At 38.3% G+C, this 21,146-nt stretch overlaps 1 protein-coding gene across 2 annotated transcripts in view; it reads right to left on the reverse strand.

The window, feature by feature from the left end:
• LOC117962056 (stress-induced-phosphoprotein 1-like) overlaps window positions 1-19,863 on the reverse strand; it is a 31,359-nt gene extending 11,496 nt beyond the window's left edge. Inside the window, exons 1-5 of one of the 2 annotated variants that reach the window (XM_034901107.1) lie at window positions 19,604-19,863; window positions 3,985-4,067; window positions 3,553-3,633; window positions 2,181-2,231; window positions 1,131-1,307 (exon numbers count right to left, since the gene is read on the reverse strand). In XM_034901107.1, coding sequence (XP_034756998.1) covers window positions 1,131-1,307; window positions 2,181-2,231; window positions 3,553-3,633; window positions 3,985-4,067; window positions 19,604-19,649 — 438 coding nt within the window. In that variant the 5' untranslated portion in view covers window positions 19,650-19,863. Of the gene's footprint in view, window positions 1-1,130; window positions 1,308-2,180; window positions 2,232-3,552; window positions 3,637-3,984; window positions 4,068-19,603 lie in introns of both variants that reach the window. The other variant, XM_034901104.1, reaches the window with a different exon arrangement.
• Between the last annotated feature and the right edge of the window lie 1,283 nt (window positions 19,864-21,146).

Consider the following 21,146-nt stretch of genomic DNA (forward strand, 5'->3'; position numbering starts at 1 on the left):
CTGACAATGAATCACTTTGCATCTCATTCACAGGTCTGTCTTAGTTTACAACTGTTCTTTTCTTTTATCAAATACTAGTTAGTCCGACATACTGATATTTATGTCATTAGAGACGCATGAGTTACTTTTGATTTAGGTACACTGTCAGGCAAACGTGGCATACTGTTGTTGAATATGGCAATGCAAGCAAATGCCAAGTGACTCTTTTAGAATTTGTTTTATGACACCACACCCAGAATTGGTTTGTCATGTTGCCCGAGCCAATTTCAAAGCATTTACAGTCCATTCCATTGTTGTGTTTAAAACCGTACTCTGATTCACGCACTCCCTATTCCCTATGTAGTGTTTAATAAATAGTGAACAATATAGGGAACGACCAAACGAGATTTCTCCGGGAAAACACGACCCCGTTGCATTGTGGTATATGGGAGCCAAATGTAGGGTACATCCTATGTACACTCAAAATGGGAGTACATTGTGGGTAGGGCTGGGCGATAGGGAGAAAATCAGATATCACAATATTTTTGACCAAACACCTTGATATCGATACTGCGGCGAGATTCTAGGGTTGACAATTGGTGCTTTCACAAAATATCTTTACACTGGGATTTTAGATAAATAATCATCAATAATGTGGACATAATGTATAAATGGTGACAAGGCAAATAATAAAACAGCTAGAAGAGTCTGGTAAGTTCAGGAAAGTACATCACTTTACTGTAATTCAGCCAGGAAAGGCAACACTTACGTCATATCAGGATATTTTGATCCAAAATCTAAGACAATATCTAGTGTCATATCAGGATATTGCAATATCCAGCCCTAATTGTGGGTATTTTATAGTCGACTATACAGTGAGTGAAATTAACCGCAGCGAATTCAAACACCACTACAAAATGACCGAAAACACACTACAGTATATAATGCACTATTTCCTTGATGGGAGAAGTTTTGAACACAGTTCATGTCTCACCCATGAACCCTTTAACAGGACACTTCGCTGTCCAAGAACACTTTGCAGGAATGTCGAACCGTCAGGTCGCTCTGTCGTTACGCTGGCCTTCAATAACTTCCCCAGGTACTCTGGTTTATTATTTGTTTTATTTTGAAGGGATTAATAAGCTCCTCACCTCCTCCGACGGCCTGTGGAGCAGCTGGCCGTTGCTCTGGTGCTCTGCTGTCCCGGGGGCAGGGACAGATTCAGGGTTGCATTTGTTTCTGGGTCGAACGGCGGTCCAGTCCTTCACCTCCTTTTTCAATTCCTCCTCGCTGTCACTCTCTGACACCGCTCCAGGCGCTTCCTCTTCCTGTTCACAGTAAAAAAAAAAAGACCAGTTAAAAAAGAAGAAGTCACATATTACACACATACTGTTTTTTTTACTTTGTTATTTAGTTGTATAAGTCATATTTTATGAGGGTCTTTCAATAAAGTCACAAAGTAACTTCATGTTGGATTACATATCCAATATTTTTAAAATGCACCTCGATTGTCAGTTACCTTTTCTACTTATTCCACTGTCAAAGCAAGGGAAACGTGCATTCAATTTGCATTTATTTTGCTGAGATTTTCTTGGCATCTATGCAACAATTTATTAGAAACATCACTATCACAATCAGCTCAACAACCAACAGACTGAAAAACAGGCAGTTCATTGCACAAACCTTCCTCTTCATCATTTCCTCCTTCTAAGACTAAACCCCAAGAACTGAAGTGTAACATCCTCATATATGTAGATATTGCCACCTCATCGTGTTTATTTTATATTTAATTATTTAAGAAGGGAAGTTTGGGGTTCCCTGCTGGAGCTGCTGCCCCTGCGACCCGATACCTGATAAGTGGATGAAGATGGATGGACTATTTAAATATTGCTATTTTATGTGTTTGTTTGTTATTTATCCTCTCATACTGAGAGCTCCTAAACTGTTTTGTTGTTGGTAAACAATGACAATAAAGTTCTATCTATCTATCTATCTATCTATCTATCTATCTTATCTATCTTATCTAATGAATTTAAAGAACACATTCAAACATCCTGATCTATGTGTACATAAACCGTACACATGAATGCTTACATACCTATGGGCATAAAGGTGATTGTGTGAACACATGGAAACATTAAAGAAATAATTTAAAAAGTAACAGCAGATGACAGATTCAGTTTAGGCCGCGATGTTCTCACCTGTTCCAAAGCATCCTCCATCCTCTCCAATTTCTTCCGTTCTTTCTGCCTCTGAAAGGAGAGCATGGACATGATGGCTGTGGGATGGTACAGAGGTATGTATGGACACAAATGTAGAGGCCGATGTGCAGTGTCAGGTGTGTCATAAACAAAAAAAAAATGAGAACAGTAAATAAGTTATGAAGAGGGTGCGGTACAATGTGTGTTATCAGGGGAGGTTGATGAACAGTTAAATAGGTGTGACACAGGAGTGGACACGAGTAAATAAGGGAGTGGTAACAGGTGTAGCGATGTGATGTAGCAGACAAATTCATTTCAGTTAGTAGAGGAATCATAAACAATAAAGACATAAGCTTCAACATGGACATCATATAATTATCCTTGCACTTCTATTTCGTTACTAAGTAGATTTTTGTCAAAGTGGTGATTTAACTAAACTTTGGCACTAGGCCTGCACGAATAATTGCTATAAAATTGCAATCTCGATTCACGATTTAATTTTAAAATAACTTGGATTTTTTTTTTTTTTAGGACTTTGATTACTACTATTACAACTTTCTTCTGTGAGTTTTAAACGTAGAACTGTATTTTGGTCTCCTCCCAGCTGGACGCGCCCGGGACACCTTCCTAGGGAGGCGCCAAGGGGGCCTCCTTACCAGATGGTCAAACCACTTCAACTGGCTCCTTTAGATGCGAAGGAGCAAAGAAATACTATTTCTTTATTCAATTCATATTTTCTATTTTCCCCAGATTCGGGCAGGCCTTTTTGTTTTATGATAACCTTTCTAACTTCAGACATTTAAAAAAGAAAAGGGGATTTATCACAATCTTACTTCCAATATCCCCATTTCTAGACTAAATACTTTACGCTTTAGCTAGAAATTAGTTTTATAGGTCTTCACCATTTGTATTTTATGTATGATTTTTCTAGAATTTTGAGCAGTCACTTTAATTATTGTAAAAGTAGCTTCTATTGTCACATGTAGCAAAAATCATTCTCTGCATTTAACCCATCCCTCAAGGGATCTGAGTCAATGCCTGGCACCTACTACATGTTTTTTGGAGGTTGGGGAAACCGGAGCACCCAGAGGAAACCCACACAAAAAGGGCAATAACATGAAAACTCCACACAGAAAGGCCCGGAACGACCTGGATTCAAACCCAGAACCTTCTTTCTGTGAGGCCACAGTGCCAACCGTTGGGCCACTGCTGTTCCTTCATTAAGTTTTTAAATGTGATGTGTTGGCAGCAGTCCATCTGTACTGCTGCTGTACCCGTATGATGTTCTATTATTTTGGTCAGTTTTTTCTTTCAGCTTTTAAAGCCTTGAAGTGTAATGTTACGTCAGATAGATCGCATTCTTGTTACTCACTTTCCTTTTAGCTCTCCTCCTCTCGGCTCTCCTTCTTGTTCTCTCTTCTTCATCCAAACCCTCCTCACTGTTGAGCATTGCCTGCTTGAGAGATTGACAGACACACACACACACACACACACACACACACATTTTTAGCTAGCAAGCAAAATATGGATCTTGCAACCATCGCTGTGTCCAAAGACTGTTACTGGTTTAAAGAAATGCAAACGACCCAGAACATGTTCTCTCCTATCCTGGAATGTATCTGTGGAGGATGCAAGACTACAGTACCCCACAAATCTATTTAGTGTATGTGTTTTACTAGTACTCTATTTGTTTGTTAAAACTAATGTCCAATTTATTATTTCTAAAAACCAGGTAAAAAACGTATCCATAGTGTTTGTGTGTATACTTTTTATATATATAAACAATAGTAATCTTTTAGTCTACCTGTGATGAGCCTGGGTCTTTTCTTCTGTCTGTCAAGTCAGGCGCTCCATGCTGAACCTCCATCTCCTCCTCACATGGTCCCGCTGAAGACACAAGGTATGGTAAGAAGAGATAAACATCCCTTCTATTGCTGTCAATAGTGTTTTGTGTGGGTTTATATGCATTTATATATCTTTTCACATTTCAAATGTCTCTATTTGCAGAGAGAGAGAGAGAGAGAGAGAGAGAGAGAGAGAGAGAGAGAGAGAGAGAGAGAGAGAGAGAGAGAGAGAGAGAGAGAGAAAGAGAGTGTGTGTGTTGTACGAGACATTCCCTATGCAAAACTACAGTACACAGGTGATGTCATGGCAGCTTGTGATTGGACGATGCAAGCAGAGGGTGAGAGTGTGTGTGAACACGTTTTATGAAGAATGGAAACATTCAGCTTTATGGGCAGCAGTGAGTTTAAGTACAAAAAAATTCAATTCTCACAACATTTTTAAATAAAAGCCCTTTTAGTCAAATAATGCAGTTATACCAATATCATCCAGAGATGTGCTTTATTCAAACTAGCTATCTCGTCTGTTCCAAATGTAGGCAGTAAAATGGAAGGTGCATACATTTTGCATAATCTGCAAAACACTCAGATGAAGACACGAAACACTGCTACAACACACACTAGGTCACCACACTCTCCAAAAGAACTACTTCCTGTCCCTGTTCTGTAGGTATCCCACAAGTGGGCCTCGTCTAGAAGAAGTCTCCCAGCTAATCTTGCCTTGTTCTGACAACAAAAATAAGGTGTTTATAGGAAAATTAAACCATGTAAACTTATTCTGGTACGACATCAAAATACAAATATGAACCTGAACATGAGCACAATATGGCCACATATTTAATGTGTTGTTAGTGATTAATGATTCCAAAAAATATTCTAAAGGGAAAATTATAGTGGCACATGTAACAAAGCTATCAAGTCTGATTTGTCCGGATGTATAAGGGTCCTGAGCTTGGAAACCAGTTTTCGGTGCATGTTAAGATAGCGCCAAGCAGGCGTGTGACACTTAGAGGCCACCATGCCAGACATATCTAAGGCCCATGGACAGAAATAGTGCTCAGGTATCCAGAAGCATTCTACAAATAATCCACAGAGCATTATTTCACTCTCTCACTCGTGTTTAAATATCAACTGAACCATGTTATCAAACTGTGATTGAATCTATTTTTGAGGGAGTGAGTTGACACGTTTACCAACCAGCTTTTGGTTAAAAAAACAACAACAAAAAAACAGCTACAATTTCAGGATTTGGATGGTAGTAGATTTACACTCAGCTGAAGCAGATGATCTACCATTCACTTACTGCAGCAGCAGAAAGACACACAACAGGTGTGCCTGGAGACTCATTTCCTGGGATTGCTAGAGGGCCCATCTGTTTGACATGCCACCGTCTATTTACAGGGCCGTGAGCAAACAAGAACACAGCAGGAGGAGGATTTCAGACAGCTGTAGGACACATTTATTTAAGGAATATTCAGCAAAGAGCAATATTTGTATGTGAAATAAATGTCACTGAATGTATCTACACGTCCATTAATGATTGAGGCAACCACACCCGACTTTGGTTTGTGTACTTCCAAAGTTATGGAATGAACGTAAACCTGACAAGATTTTCTTTGACTGTAAAATGTTAAAGCTCCAGTATCCAGATCCAGTATCAGGCGGGTTCAAGTAACAGTGAATCAGCTAGACTCTAAGATCAATCTTTGACAACTTATTTTAAGACAAACGGATGATGTAAACAGATTAAAGAGGCATCAATAAGCCTAGAAACAAATTAAACAAAATGGGGATAAACTCTATTTTAGGAGCTGTGCAGGTTTTGTAAGAAGAAAGAGTTTTGGATATTTAAAATCATAAATAAGATGACAAATGATATCCTATACAGGATGACTTAAAAAGAAGTAAAGAGTGGAAAGAGAAGAGTTAGAATCAGAAATTCTTTAGGACTCACATCCACTATTTAAAAAAATTTAAAACTTCAATATAACACGGTATGTACCTACAAGGCCAAAACATAAAAACAGACCCCTACATTAGGAATGGGCGGAGTAAGTACAGTACATAACCATATCCAGGCCATTAAGAGCAGCGGAAAATTCAAGAACAATTAACCATATTCAATGTGTACTCCAAAGGATATTACTGAAACTTTAAAACAATTCTACATGAATTTATATCAGAATTACCAGAGGACATCATGATAGCTTGTATACTATATCAAGATGCAAAAGTAGGACCAGTAAGAACAGAAGTGGTCCAAAACCACCAACTTCCTCTAATAAATCTCCTAGTACTTAAAACTCAAAGCATTCTCTTGGCTCTAATTACTGTAATTCCTGTTAAATGCTCTTCCTTTCAGCCCATTTTTGAACTCAGGCTATAAATTGAACACTCAACCTCTAGCTAACAGTCAAAACCAACACTTCTCAAAAGTGATAAATCAAGACCAGACTGGTTTTATTTTTTTTGCCAGTAATCTGTGCTGGCACTTCAACATCATCCACTTGGCCCGCGGCAGCCATGCGTGGCGGTTACCCTTGATGGCTTTTGACAGGCTTGAGTGGCCTTATATGTTTAGGGTCTTGTTAGGTTTGGCCTTTCTTTTATCAACTGGGTCAACATGATTTATATTTAAAAAAAAACTGGAGTAGATCCAGCAGACAACCCACTGTCTCCTGGGCTCTTCGTCCTAGCAATTAAACCTCTGGTAATTCTTCTTCTAACTGATTATATTATTTTGTTATAGAACAAATCCATACAATTCTTTTGCCAAATTACAAACTTTCTTGAAGGCTCTTATGGGGCAATCTCAGGCTATAAAGTGAATTACGTTAGTATATTATCACACTAAAACATTTTCTTTTCAAATGATTGATTACACAGAGTAGCAATAACCTAGCCCACTTAAATGCTCCTCAAAAAGGGCTGCAAAACGGTTGCATCTAATCTTAGAAATGTGTACAAACTTAATTACACTGCATTTGTTAGTAGAGACGGAAGATTACCATTTTTTGCTACCCAATTCTGATACCTGAACTTGCGTAATGGCCGATACAGAGTACTGATCCGAGACCAGTGTCATATATTTGATTATGTTTTAACAACGGTATACTACTATCCCTGTATGGATGTGATGTGATGTGATTTCTATCTAGGTTGCCGATCTGGCTCAGGGTAAACTCTTTGTGAAACATGACCAAACAATGATCGCCACAGAACTTTTTTTTGATCCAGTTATAGTAGAAAATGAGCATAACTAAACTACTTTAAGGGTTTTATTACGTGGTATCGGATGGGTGCATAAACTCCAGTAAAACCTGATACCGATCCAAGCGTTTTAGGCAGTATCGGAGGCGATACCGATACTGGTATGGGAACATCCCTATTGGTTAGTACAAAAGAAGAGGACATCCCTATTGGTTAGTACAAAAGAAGAGGACATCCCTATTGGTTAGTACAAAAGAAGAGGACATCCCTATCTGTTAGTACAAAAGAAGAAGACTTTCATAAGTTTTTTCAGTCTGTATCCATTCCACCAAGCCAGAGTTTCTCCAAAACTTGTAACAAAATGTACATATTAGAGAATACAAATGGAATGGTATGGAGACACTTACTGCTTAGTTTTTCACATATGGGAGGAGTATTTTGATGGTAGCCTTACCACAGTAGACACAGTCTAAACGGTTTCATCAGCAGGTTAAAGGTTGCACTAATTTTATGAAACAAAACTGCTAATACAAAAAAGCATGTTGCATGCCCTGGATTAGAGACAGATCAGAAGTACTCGGAGAGAGTGTACTGTACAGTCTCAAGAGAACATTTTTCCCCCCTAAACACAACACAGACAGACGAAAAACATAGAATAGTTCCCCTCTTGTTCAGCAATTTTAGGAATGAGTAGAAACTGAATCTGTTCAGCATTAAGAGCCACTAGATCACCTGACTCACAGAAAGACCAAAGGCAGATGTAAAGCTGGAATAACTAAAGAGGGAAGGAGGGAGGATGTTTGGAAGAGGATAGCGTGCTTGTTTTGGATCACTATCGAAATTTAGTCAATTTAAAATTATAGGTTTGAAACTGGAACACATTTCCCAACCTGACAACATGAAATCACGTACTGTACAAGAAGACGGCCTATAGAATACTCCTTACAGTATGCAGTGAGCTCTTAAGAGGTCTGAGGCCATTTTCACATAACTTCTTAAATTAACTGTTTTAAGGTATTAGCATTAAACTGATCCCCATGTGTTTCATATCAAAATCAAAACTCAGCTTTCTGTACAGTTAGGTCCACGTTTTCTCTGGAGCAATGTCTAAAGAGATAGTTTGGCGCTAAACCTTAAAAGGTTGATGTTGGCTTTTTGTAATTCCTAAAATCTCTTTTAGAAAACAAACCTTAATTTACAATGTGCTGTTGTTACAAGTTAGTAAGTTTGTTAAGGTGTCACGATTTCAATTTCAAATCAAAATTGACCGAAATTAAGTCACAATCTCATATTTCTAAATTAAAAAATGGAATCGTTAATACTGCCACATAACGTCCGGTCGGCTGGTCAAGCAGCCACCCAAGCCCCCAGGGACAGCCCGATGTTTTAATGCAACCATGGACTCAGCGGCCAACAGTGGAACTGCACTCCTCTGACTCAGTAAGACGTTTCCCAGAGACTTTACATGGCTAAAGAAACTTATATAGTTTCATCAGATCATTTTTGGGGGGGGTACAACTTACCAGCCTGAACACTTAAAGTGTCCTTGTTAAAAATGTCACATTTAAACATTTTTAACATTTGCTAGTGGCCAAATCCAGAGTAATTAAACTAGGCACGATGAACGTGCATAGTGGACACAATCTGACCCGCGGGACTGCGTCCGCTGACATCGCCTTGCACACCTCCATCTCACGTTCGGCCAGGCCAAAAAGAAAAGAAAAAAAAACATTGTGTTTTTGCTTAAAACATGCACAAACACGTGCCTGTGTGTGTGTTGGAAATCTCAGACTCAGATTCATCTTAAAACTTCCACAAGTCTTTGTAGATTATCTTCCTTTGGTCAGCTAGTAGAACGACCGCTGAGACAAGATTATCCACTGTCGTCGGGCCTTAACATCCACTCATGTAACATCGTGGTGTAAACAACTCCATGAAATTTAAATACCTGGGGCTCCCCTCTCGTCAGCAGAACTAAAAAAAGACCCTTGGATGAGCGAAGGAAACATCTTCAAGTTGACAATTTCCAGTCCAGCGGATTGTTCCTTCTATCTCGACAGGCTGTTTCCTGTTATTTTCCTCCAGACTGCTCATACAGCTTTGGGATGAGGGTTACTTTTTTCTGATCAAGTTAAAAACATTTACCTCAGTTTGCGCTACATTCAGAAAAACCCACAATCAACAGCAAACGTCCGTCTAGAGTCCACTCATGCCTTCAGTCTGAGAATGTGAAACCAGCATGCATGCTTCCATGCCCGGAGGAATAATTTAGTTATGCTGAGAGTCTAACATACAGTATATTATTAATACTGTAGATACTTACACAACCAGCCACTGCGATACAATCTGTGTATCGCAGGCAAAACATTTCCACAAGTGTCTCTGATCCATTGCATATTGTTTTGATTTTAACTAGAGCCCGACCGATAAAGGATTTTTAAGGCCGATACAGATATAAATATTTGGTAAATTAAAAAATCTGATATTCTGATAGATCGGCCGATATATATTTAAAAAAAAACAGAAAAAAAAGAAATGCGTAACAAAACAAACAGGTTTCCCTAACATTAGTTATTTGTAGTTATATACGAGTTCTCACTAAAATAATTTAAGTTGTTTTATTGTAACAACAGAACAGAGAAACATCAAAATATATTAAAGTTCTGGTAAATAAAAATGTATAAAAATACAAACTTAAGATGTGAAACTTTGAACAAAAACACATAAACAAAATCCAACAGGGACGGTGTGGAGCGCCCTCTGGTGGACAAACTATGCAACACCAACACTCATAACATGGTCGAATGTCCGTTTTTAATTCATTTTTTAAATATTCATTTATTTGTCATTATAAAATGATTATTTGAATAATTTCATACATATCGTCCACTATAAATGCCAATAGTGTATGCCAATACTGTATATCGGCCTGCCAATAATATTGGTCAGGCTCCAATTTTAACGTAGACCAGCCTACAACCACGAACAAAACACACTATGGGGAATAATCTGAAACATTTTGGTTTTCATCTGCTGCAGCCCGGTGACTTCTCCGCTGAACATGCATTTTGACGTGATTTAGTGACATCTTACTGGTTTTCATTCAGCTTCGGTCCATTATATTTACTCAACAGGGAACTGTTGGGTTTCTGTAAATAACATCACAGAGTACGGTCTAGACCTGCTCTTTTATGGAAAGCGCATTGAGATAACTGTTGTTGTGATTTAGCGCTATTTAAATAAAATTGAATTGTACTGAATTGAACAGATTAAACACTGTGGAAACTTTAACGTGAACTACAAAAGACAACTAAAAAAGTACTCGCCAGGTTTCCACAAGCAGCACCAAGTTATTTGCATGTGAGCTCAGGCATGTAATTGGCAAAATGTCAGCAAGACTTGCACGGTTTTCTCGTTAGTGCTGCCATGCACTGGTAGGTTACAATGAAGGCAATGGAGTGAACGTTAAAGGATTGACTACAGAAATGTTGAAGGGAGGAGGCAGTCAAGTAAGAGCTCTGTGTAACAACCCGTGTGTTACTGTGTGATATGAAAACCACCTGGGCTAAAATCTGGTTCTCAAGGCTGCCGGGGCAGGGTGGCCTTGACAGTTTCCTCCCCTCCTTCAAACACACACCAATATTAAAACGCACACATCTCTCTTCTCTCAACATCATAGTTACTCTTTCTGTTTATGTGCAGGGAAACAACAAAAAAAGAGAATACTTTTGGGAAAAATAGAGACTTCATGGCCACAGGCACACTTCCTACAGATTATTCAAAATGCAACATCTAAGGGAAAGACGTCAAGCTTTGTTGGGTTACAAGGCTTTTTATTGTGTTGGAAAAAATGATCAGGATACAAACAACTTCTAACAATACAGTCCAGTGATATAGTGTAGGAAAATGTTTTGATGACACAAAGTGATTCAAACACACAAAACGTAACACACGTAGCCTGTTAGCTGTTATTTTGACACCAAATAAAGACCAGACAAAGCTACAAGACACCAACAATAATTGAATTCTGTAATAAACTTATAATCATTGAATACTTATCATTGAATACTTATCATTCAAATACGGCTGTCGGTACAAACAAATAAAAGGTTGCTCCCAGTGGAGGCCACACAACAACAGTTGTGCAACACTCACTGTGTCTTTTTAACAGCAGTGCTGTTCTCACACAACGTTAACGTCATTTCATCTGATTCTATTTTGACGTTTTTCTCAGTATTAAACCGGCTGTTAAAAATAAAACCCAACACTTTCTGTGCCTGCTTCACAATCCAGTGAAGACTTTACGCCCCCTGAACTGACAGATGGATATTTTTTTATTGTCATTCCACTGTAAAGTGTACATATGAATGAAATGTCAGTCCACTGGCTCATAAATACTGCTTGAATTAAAAACAAAAAGTTTTAAAAAAGATTTTAAAAAATGCTACAGAGGGTTATTTTAACATTTAAATGACACTAAAAAAAAGGAGTTTAAAAGAAGCATTATTATTATTATTGCACATATTGAATGGCAGCAATTAGGAGAGAAAAAAATTACTTAATGCACGTTTAAGAAAAATAGATACTGTTATAAGACTGTGATGGAGCTTTAAATGTGAGAAACCATGAAAGACATGTTGACTTATGGAAGCACTTCAGAAAACAGAGAGGATTTGTTCTAGTTGATTTAACTTCCCATTCGTTTAAAAAAAAATCTTGAGTACGTGCTGTACATTTTTGGTATTAATACCCGTTACAGTAATGTCCGTTAACAGTCAAGCCGTTGTTCCAAAGCTAATTAAGACTAACCGCTCCACACACCTCTCTCTGTATGTCTCAGTATGGCTAAGATCAGAAGATTGTGTTGTCTGGGGAGGAAAGGTCACAGAAGGCTTGTATCATGTGGACTCGCAGACAGTTTTTCTGTCATTACTTTCCCCGTGGGGGGCCGCAGAAACTACACACCATAGCTTTAAGAAATTCATGATAAACAGCTACGTCAAATTAAAGATTAAAAACTATGTAAACCTGATAATGGAAACACTGAACTCTGTGTCCTGCTCTAACCAAAAGGTCATTTGATTTTCATGAATACAAAACGAATGATATTGAGATGGTTGCATCCCTGTCTCTCTCTCATTAGGCAAATCATTTCAGAAAACAGGAAACTCAGAGATAATGAGCGTCTGTGGTGAACACTGTGTCATTTGCCCCTCCTCGGCCAATTCACTGAACAGATCACACACAAACACACAGGCACACCCAAAGAAAAGGAAACAGAAACAAATACAAAATGAAACATGCTTAGAAAGGTATGCAGGTCTAAACTGCAGTGCTCCCGCTGACTCATCAACATTACACTCGCTCTATGCTGACACAAGACAAACTACACTGTGCTGAGACCTGGCTCAGTAACTTTTACTAAATCTTTATATTTATTTTAGTGCTGTCAGTTAAATGTGTTATTAACGGCGTTAACGCAAACCCATTTTAAGGGGGTCAATTTTTTTAACCACGGGATTAACATTTTTTGGGCCTAGCAAACTTTGCTGTTTTTTTCACATGCTGTTGCTACAACTAGTAACGTTAGAAAAACTACAACACCACACTGGATCTAGCTAGACCGGAAACAAAACAACAGGCACGCCGCACACACGCCGTTTGGGCTCGCGAGCAGTCCAAAGAGTAGTAACGTTACGTTTTGAGTGTATTGGGGAGCGTGAGAAGACAAAAAGGACGCCAATGAGATTCTGAATTGAAAGTTTACTTTTTAAAAGTTGCCAAATGTTCCATTGACCAAAGTGATCTGTGTGTTTTGGTCGTTGTAAACTGAACGATCATCACAGCACGTCCAGTCTGAAATACCCCTTGGTGGACAAGCGTCGAGATATTTTTTTACCCTTTTATTGATGGACAGTGTTACATTGTGTGAGAGAATGTTAGTGTGATATTAAACACTACCATAGGATATATGCCGGTGTTGTTTTCAATAAAAAAACATTTGCACAAAGCGAGCCGATCCACTTTTTATGTTAAGAGCCTCAAAATGAGAAAATATAAATGGGACAAAAAGAAATCAAGGGACATTTAGAATAGATAAAAATGCGCGATTAATTGCGAGTTAACGATGACATTAATGTGATTAATCACAATTAAATATGTGAATGTTTGTGATATCATCAATCTTCATGTGAGATTCCGAAACGGTTCACGGTTTGACAGATGTGTTGCTTTATCACAGCCAGAGCTGCAACAATTCGGATTACTAATGTGACAAGATTATCTGGACTCAAGGTCCACTTACTAGCTTTTTTTCAGGGCTTTTAACTGAATCTCACAGTCTTCATTGGACCAAACTCACTTGGAGTTGCTAAAATCTTGTAAAGTGGAGCAACTTTAAGTAGATTTTTCAAACTACAATTTCTAAAAAAATACATTTTAATGCTTATTCTATCAAGCTTTGAGAGCAGTAAACACATAAGAATGTGTGTTTATCATAAGAAATTTGGGAAATACGTAGGGCTGGACAGTGAATCGAAATTGTATAGAAATCGCAATATGGATTAGTGGAATATCCAAATCGCACGGGGATGCAATATTTGTTAATGGCAAAATACGTGTCAAACATTCTGAATGAAGTATTGTGGGGCTGCAGAGACGTCCCAGCCTACAAATCATATCCTACAGAAAAAAAATAATGATTTTGGTACAGATCCTCGCAAAAATCACACTCTAATCCCTTTCAATTTTATTCAATGTTAATAATATTCAATGAAAATAATATACAAAAAACAATCATTCCCTCCAATACTGTGAATCATATTGTAATATCAGTCAAAATAATTGCAGTTAGATATTTACCTCATATTGTGCAGCCCTAGAAATATGTAGATCGAGTCCTTCCACGGAGGGTTTTTTTCTTTAAAAAAATGAAATAAATATCAAGTGCCGCCTATGAAGACACGTGAGATAAAGTGAGAGCAAAGTGAGGAGCATTATGCACCCGAGTGAGACAGTCCAGGGACAAGTGGCTTGATGAACCCGGGAGGAAACTCACACTAATTTGCGACAAACCTCATTTATGTCTGGAAGGAATAAATGACAGGAAGAGAAGATTGTGTTTAGCATGTCTAACCAGAAAGGCTGCAGACATGAATTTGACTTATGATTATTTACATTTCATAACGTAATTCATGAGTCACTTCAGTTGAGTCTGATATTCCTTCAAATTTCTGCTGACTTTGTTATAGGAACAGAACTTTTAGGTGAGTTTTACATAGGGTTGGCAATATATCAATGTTGTATTGATATGAGACTAGATATCGTCTCAGATTTACAGTAAAGTCATGTCATTTTCTGAACTTGCCAGACTGTTCTAGCTGTTCTATTTTTTACCTTTACACACTAAGTCATTAAATCAATTCTTAAGAATATTTATCAAAAATGTGTAAATAAGATTTTGTTAAAGCACCAATGGTCAACCAATATCGTTGCAATATCGTTATCGAGGTATTTGGTCAAGAATATTGTGATATTTGATTTTCTCTTTATTGCCCAGCCCTACTTTTTTGGAAATTCTACCGGACGTCTGTCATCTTCCGCTTTCTTTGTGCTGGACTTTTAAACTCGGGTGGATTCTGAGGACTATGGTTACCTGCTCCTCAGACCTGTACAGGGGGAATCCAGACAGCTAGCTACTGACTACTCTTGAACGTACTCACGTTCCACCAAAACCAGTTCTTCCCGGGGCTATTTTGCAGCGGCGCCGTTGCTCCGTCCGGCGCTTAGCGCTGCCCAAGACGATTGTGATTGGTTTAAAGAAATGCCAATGAACCAGAGCATGTTTTGTTCCCATCCCAGAATGCTGTGCAGACTAGCCAGATTATTACAATGCAAGACTAACTAAGGCAAGACACTAATATCCTTGGAAGATCATTTCGACACTGTTGTTGCAAAACTGGCGTTATGAAAGACTGAAACACAAAGGTTATTTCTCATTTAAATATACAATTTCAGTTGCACTTTTAATTAGAGGACACAGCTATTGTTTTGCAGTTTATATAAATAAAAGAACTTTTTTTAGTCATTTGTCTGCAGCTCATTGTTTTTTTTTTAAATAATAATAATAATGTATACATTATCATTTCTGCAAGGGGAAATCCAAAATTTACACTCTGCTGTTGTTACACACACAAGACTGAAAAACACACACATGCTCAGTACCTATACATGCACTAAATGGGGAGATGTCAGAGTGGGGGGGGCTGCCCGTGGAAAGGCACCCCAAGCAGTTGAGGGTTTGGTGCCTTGCTCAAGAGCACATTGGCAGTGCCCAGGAGGTGAACTGGCATGCTTTAGTTTGTGCATTTGTGGTATTAAGTAATGTCCGTTCTATTAAAAAAATAAGGTGGTTCTGTTCTTTCAAAGTAAAGATAAGTAAATATGAGCCCATGCCATCCCAGAAACTAAGCCGGTTATTGTAATACGTTTCACTAACGGAATTACCGAGACAGGCCAGGAAGCTGCGTGGGTCAGATGTTCTGTATTTCTAGATGACCATCTAACCAAAAAGCACACCGTCATAGCAAAGGCAGGCACAGATCTGGAAAAAAAACGAAACACTATACAAGCCACTTGGACGAGGAACCGCAAAGTGTGAATTCAGTTGAATGGATCTCCCGCGGAAGCAAGAAACATCATGGTAAGAAAACTCAATTAATAAGACAAATGTAGAGGATGAGTCAGTGCCGGTTTGACTGATTAATGAGCCATGAAGTCAAAGGGAAAGACACTTAAAGGTACCATTGCTGTGTTCCCTAATGATACGTGACACTGAATAATAGACATTCGACATATATACATTTTGAGAGGAATAGAAATAAATCATCTGAAGAGAATATGGACCATGAAAGTTTAGAAATGAGAAGATTTGGAGACATTTAACACAAGTTAAGAAAAGGAGAGCGATATAGAGCTTGAGAATATTTTTTTCATTTCCCCAAATTTTCAAATCCAGTGTGAATATTATACGATGACCAATTTCATGTTAATGGGGGGAAAGGATAGAGCAGTATCCGTAGTACATTTCAAGAGCAGGAGGCCAGATTTTTAACTCTAGATTGGGAACCCACCTCCATTCATTATAATACAACCAACCACAACACACCGTCCTTTATGTGCACTGTTTCATCTTGTTTTTCATTACTGCTTAAATGCTGTTCAGCTGTTTTGTTGCAGTCTGTTATGTCTGTGTGCCTTTAATTGTAAAGTGCACTGAGAACAATGTCTCATGGTGATCTGACACAAAAACACATTGGATTAATTGATAGATTTGGAGAAAAAAATGCATTTATAAATGGGGACAGTGCAAATTAACAAAATGCATAATTTCACATGGGTTAAAAATGCAAGAATTAGCCAAAAGACTATTTTTCCTCTGTAGTCCCCTGCACTCAATGTTAAAAAAAAGTTTTTTTAAAATACAAAGAAAGAAAAAGAAAGATAACACAAGCAAAACAAAACTTGAAAAAAACAGCACCGAAGCAGAAAGATAAGAGAAAGTAGCACAAGACAAAACACAACAAGACAAGACACAACACAGAAGAAAAGTTTTAATCAGAGGGATAAAAAAAAGAAGAAAAAGAGGGGGAGTTGCTCTCTACATACTTAAACTATAAAAGCAGTATTGTGAGAAATGTGTTACTTGTTATGGACAAAGTGGTCTTGCTAATCCACACAGCATTCTGGGATGGGAGAAAAACGTGCTCTGCTTTATCGGCATTTCTTCAAAAACCAAATACAATTGAGAATCCCAAACCGTGCCACTCAGGAAGGAACTTGTTTTGGTGGGACAAAAGTTTTAAAATTGTTTTAGTCGTGCAACAGAAAACTCAGATTGGACAGATAGTCTAGTTAGCTGTCTGGATTTACCCTGCAGAGACCTGAGGACCAGGTAACCATAGTCCCCAGAAATGGTGACGGACATCTAGTAGAATTTCAGTAGAAGTTTGGACTTACATTACCGGTTTAAGTTCAATTATAAATAGTAACTAGCATTTTATTTAGCAATAATTAGCCTGTGCCTATGTTATCTTCTAATAAACCTCGATCTCTGTCTCTGCATGATCAGGAAAAACTGAGATTTCTCTTGGCACAGCTACCAGAAAGACTTGTCCATTTCTTATACTGTGTACGATATCACCCCTTTAAAAAACTAAAACTGTGGGAAATCCTGAAGTCATTTACAACAACAATGTTGCTTACAAGAGAGTAGCTTTTCACAGGTTTTAGCCAAGAATCCTATCTGACATATCTTTCCTAATACTCACTTTGATAACCAGCTTTATAGAGTTTTGTGGCGCTCAATAGATTTACAACTTAGATATAGGGTACTGTATCAACAGCATAGCAACAATGTTTATGTAATGTTAGCTTTTGATTTGGCTGAGCAATCAAAAACATTTGGTTCAACCTCCCTTACAAAAAATACATTTTTTGACTTTTAGTTATTTTTCAATCATCTTTGACCAAGCAAGAGACTTAAAGTTGCAGCTGTGGTCAAACCAGTTTCTAGAAATTCCTGTGGGGTGATGACAACTCATTTCCCAGTCAAATATCTCTTGTTGGGTTAATGACATACCGCCAGCTCAGTCTAAACATTACCAACACCGGCACAGCTTAGCTCTGCTCAAATTGATCATTTTTGTATGTATCAAACACAAAGAAACACAAAAAACAGCAGCATCCCACAACTAGATACGTTGCAAAATAAAGGGTTTAAACATAAATATGCACGGTGAAGGCGAACCAATTAAAGAAGTCCACTAAAGCGAGCAGACGCCTCTGTCCTGGTCTTCGATAGCATCAGGTCTTGTATGTTAGTCTGTTTAACTTTTCAACAATATGTCACTAAGTGGCCTTCCATGGTTGGAGTAAGAGCTAACTACAAAGATGGCTAGTTGGGGTTAGGGTAACACTGGGTTGAGGTTGGTGCAAGAGATGGATGCTTGGGGCTGGTGCAAAAAAAGATCCTTTATACGAAAGACATTTCAAGCATGGCCAATGGCATGAAATGGTACACACTTCCTGTCTCCTAAAAAGCCGTGGCCTTTGAATGTGAACGTTAGCGGACGTTAGCTTCTCTGTGTTGCCAGATCTTGCAAGAGTTTGTCCTAAAATGGAAACAGGTCTCAAACAAAGTTAATTTTCTCCTGAAGCGTGCGTCTGAAAAATGCCATTTTAATGTCACAATGTTCTGGAGATATCGGGCTTGTGAGAAATGGGTCCAATATCTACTTTGGTGACTATGAGGTGAAAGGATCGCTCGTAATCTTGTGTTCAAGTTCACTTCTCTCATTGGAATTATTACACTTGGACCTGCTGCTAGTCTCCTAAGGATGCGTGGCTAAAGATGCTAAAGATGCTAAAGATGCATGACGGAGCCCACGTGACACAGATACGAGAAACAAGCTTGAGTTGGGGCGTCTCGGGTCTAAACCTCCTCTGGTCCCAATGCCAGGTTCATGTCTTATATGGATGTAGGGTTGAGATGGGAAAGAGTCCCTCGTCCCAGCTCTACTTGGTGGAATAATTGCAAAGTTGGTCATGTCACCACATACATTAAGTAAATAATATAATGCATTTTTCCATTAATGGTACCTACCCTAACCCATTAATGGTACCTACCCTAACCCTGTTGACGGTTGCAGAAATCCTTTTTTTCTTCTTCTTCAAAACACTGATTTAATGAGCTCAAAGCTAAAGCTAGCTCTTCTTCACATTCAGCCTGGGCAAATACAAGCACCCTTTACTTGTGAAATACTGTGTGCTGCTGAGTGAAACAGGTATTTACACAAAGCATTCATTCACTGTCACCCACAATTTGTTGTTCACACACAACAACGAAATAACAAATGCTTTCTGTGTCCTATAGCCTAATAGGCTAAATAGCCTAAATATAGTGTATATAACCCTAAAAGAATGAAGAAAAAAAAATTATGATTTAAAATTCAAAAACCATGAAAAAGCCACACAATTTAACCGGCATTCATTCATATGAGCCCCTTTAGCAGAGACGTTAGCTTTAAGCTACATTTTTATTTAACTGTTAAACTTGCTATTAGCAAACAGGCTCAAAATAGAACTTACTTTAGCCTATAATTGGCAATTTTAATGTTTTTTTACCCATATGTCTAACGTTATTTATAGGCTGTGAAATGTATTATTTCAGCATGGCGTTTTCAGTTTTATTACAGGCTGTGAAATGAAAGTGTTATTTACAGTTAAACTCCACATAGCATAACTTAACGAGCTATGGCACTAACTTGCCTGAGAAACCAACAGTTGTCCCCGGCTGCCTGGCAGCGTACTCACCCCCTCCTAAGCCCAGCAACCGGCAGATATCTCTGGTGAACTTCATCAGGTTTTACGGTGCAGCATTATCGGCACACGCTCCAAATAAAAGGGAAACTGTCACACCACACAAGACGACAAGTCTTCAATCTTCATTTACTGCTGACACCTCGCCGGTGAGGGTGTCCCGGTTCGTGTGGAAATTATCCCGCTGACCCACCTCCTCCGCCCGTGCAACCACCTCCACTCACTGTGGACGCTGCCCGTCTCTACACACACGACTTCCGCTAGTCACTTTAACAATAAAACAATGACGGGCAGAATTAGAAGACGACTTCCGGTTGCAACCACTAAATTAACAATTAGCGTTTTGACAATAGTAATCATAATACATGTATTTAAAGGCGTTCTCGGCACTAAAGGACGCCGTATACATTTAAAACAGCAACAACAAAAATAGTTATTTTATTATATAGTGTTTTACATGTCTTCTCAACTTCTTCAGGATTTAGTGAGTAAATGCTAAACAAAACATTATGACCAATTAAATCTCTCTTTTCTAAATCAAAAACGTTCCTGGTCTCCTATGTCTGCTGCTTGATTAATTCCTCCAGCCTACTGTGTTTTGTCTTTATGTAATTTGATTTGATCCCTTAGCTTGCTATAGTTTTCTTACAATGAGCTGAAGTGTAACTGACATAAGTCTGTCATTTAGTTGGCTATAACTTGGTATCTTTGTTAACTTAAATTAGGGCCTAATTGGAATTAATTAATCAGTTTAGGAACAGGTGGGCCTACACTAGATGTTAAATATGGCTATAGGTAAACTTAACATCAAACATAAACTTTCCAATAATTAAAATACAGGTTTTTTCGTGTGTAATTATTTTCGAAACGTGAGACAGCTTGTTGACGCCATTACACTGATTTTTGTTTAATACCTCTTCACATGCATGCAATTCGTAATCATGCTGACACCTACTGTATATTCGAATGATGCTGATCATAATTACTGTAGATCATGTTGATGTGATGTTGTTAACTCTATACAGTGGGGTTCAAAGGTTTGGGCACCCCAGGTAAAAATTTGTATTAATGTGCATAAAGAAGTCAAAAAAAGACTTTTGCAGATGCCTTTCTTTGGTTTCTTTTATTTTCAAAGTGTAAATGATGGTAACATATTATATGAAGATTTTTCCATCTTTTCTTGGCTTCTTTATGCACATTAATACAACTTTTTACCTGGGGTGCCCACATTTTCGAGCCCCACTGTATGTAGACCTCAACCTGGGACAGGTGAAGGTGTGTGTACAACTAGAGTGGAAGGGCACACTATTTTTCAACTGCATTTTGTGAGACAAACGTTTTTTTCTTTACGTTTAAAACAAGTTTTATTTATGTTGCTGTTGGTGTTATGCAATAAAGGAACGGATCATTGTGACACTATTAAAGAATGTGCGTTGATTTACTGACCGCTCCTGCACAGCTCAAGGTCTAAGCATCTTCTGCTGCAGGCTAAAAACACATATCTTCCAACTTTACTTAGCTTAGAACATCCGTGGTT

The sequence above is a fragment of the Etheostoma cragini genome, chromosome 2 (assembly GCF_013103735.1).
Source record: "Etheostoma cragini isolate CJK2018 chromosome 2, CSU_Ecrag_1.0, whole genome shotgun sequence".
Lineage (NCBI taxonomy): Eukaryota > Metazoa > Chordata > Actinopteri > Perciformes > Percidae > Etheostoma > Etheostoma cragini.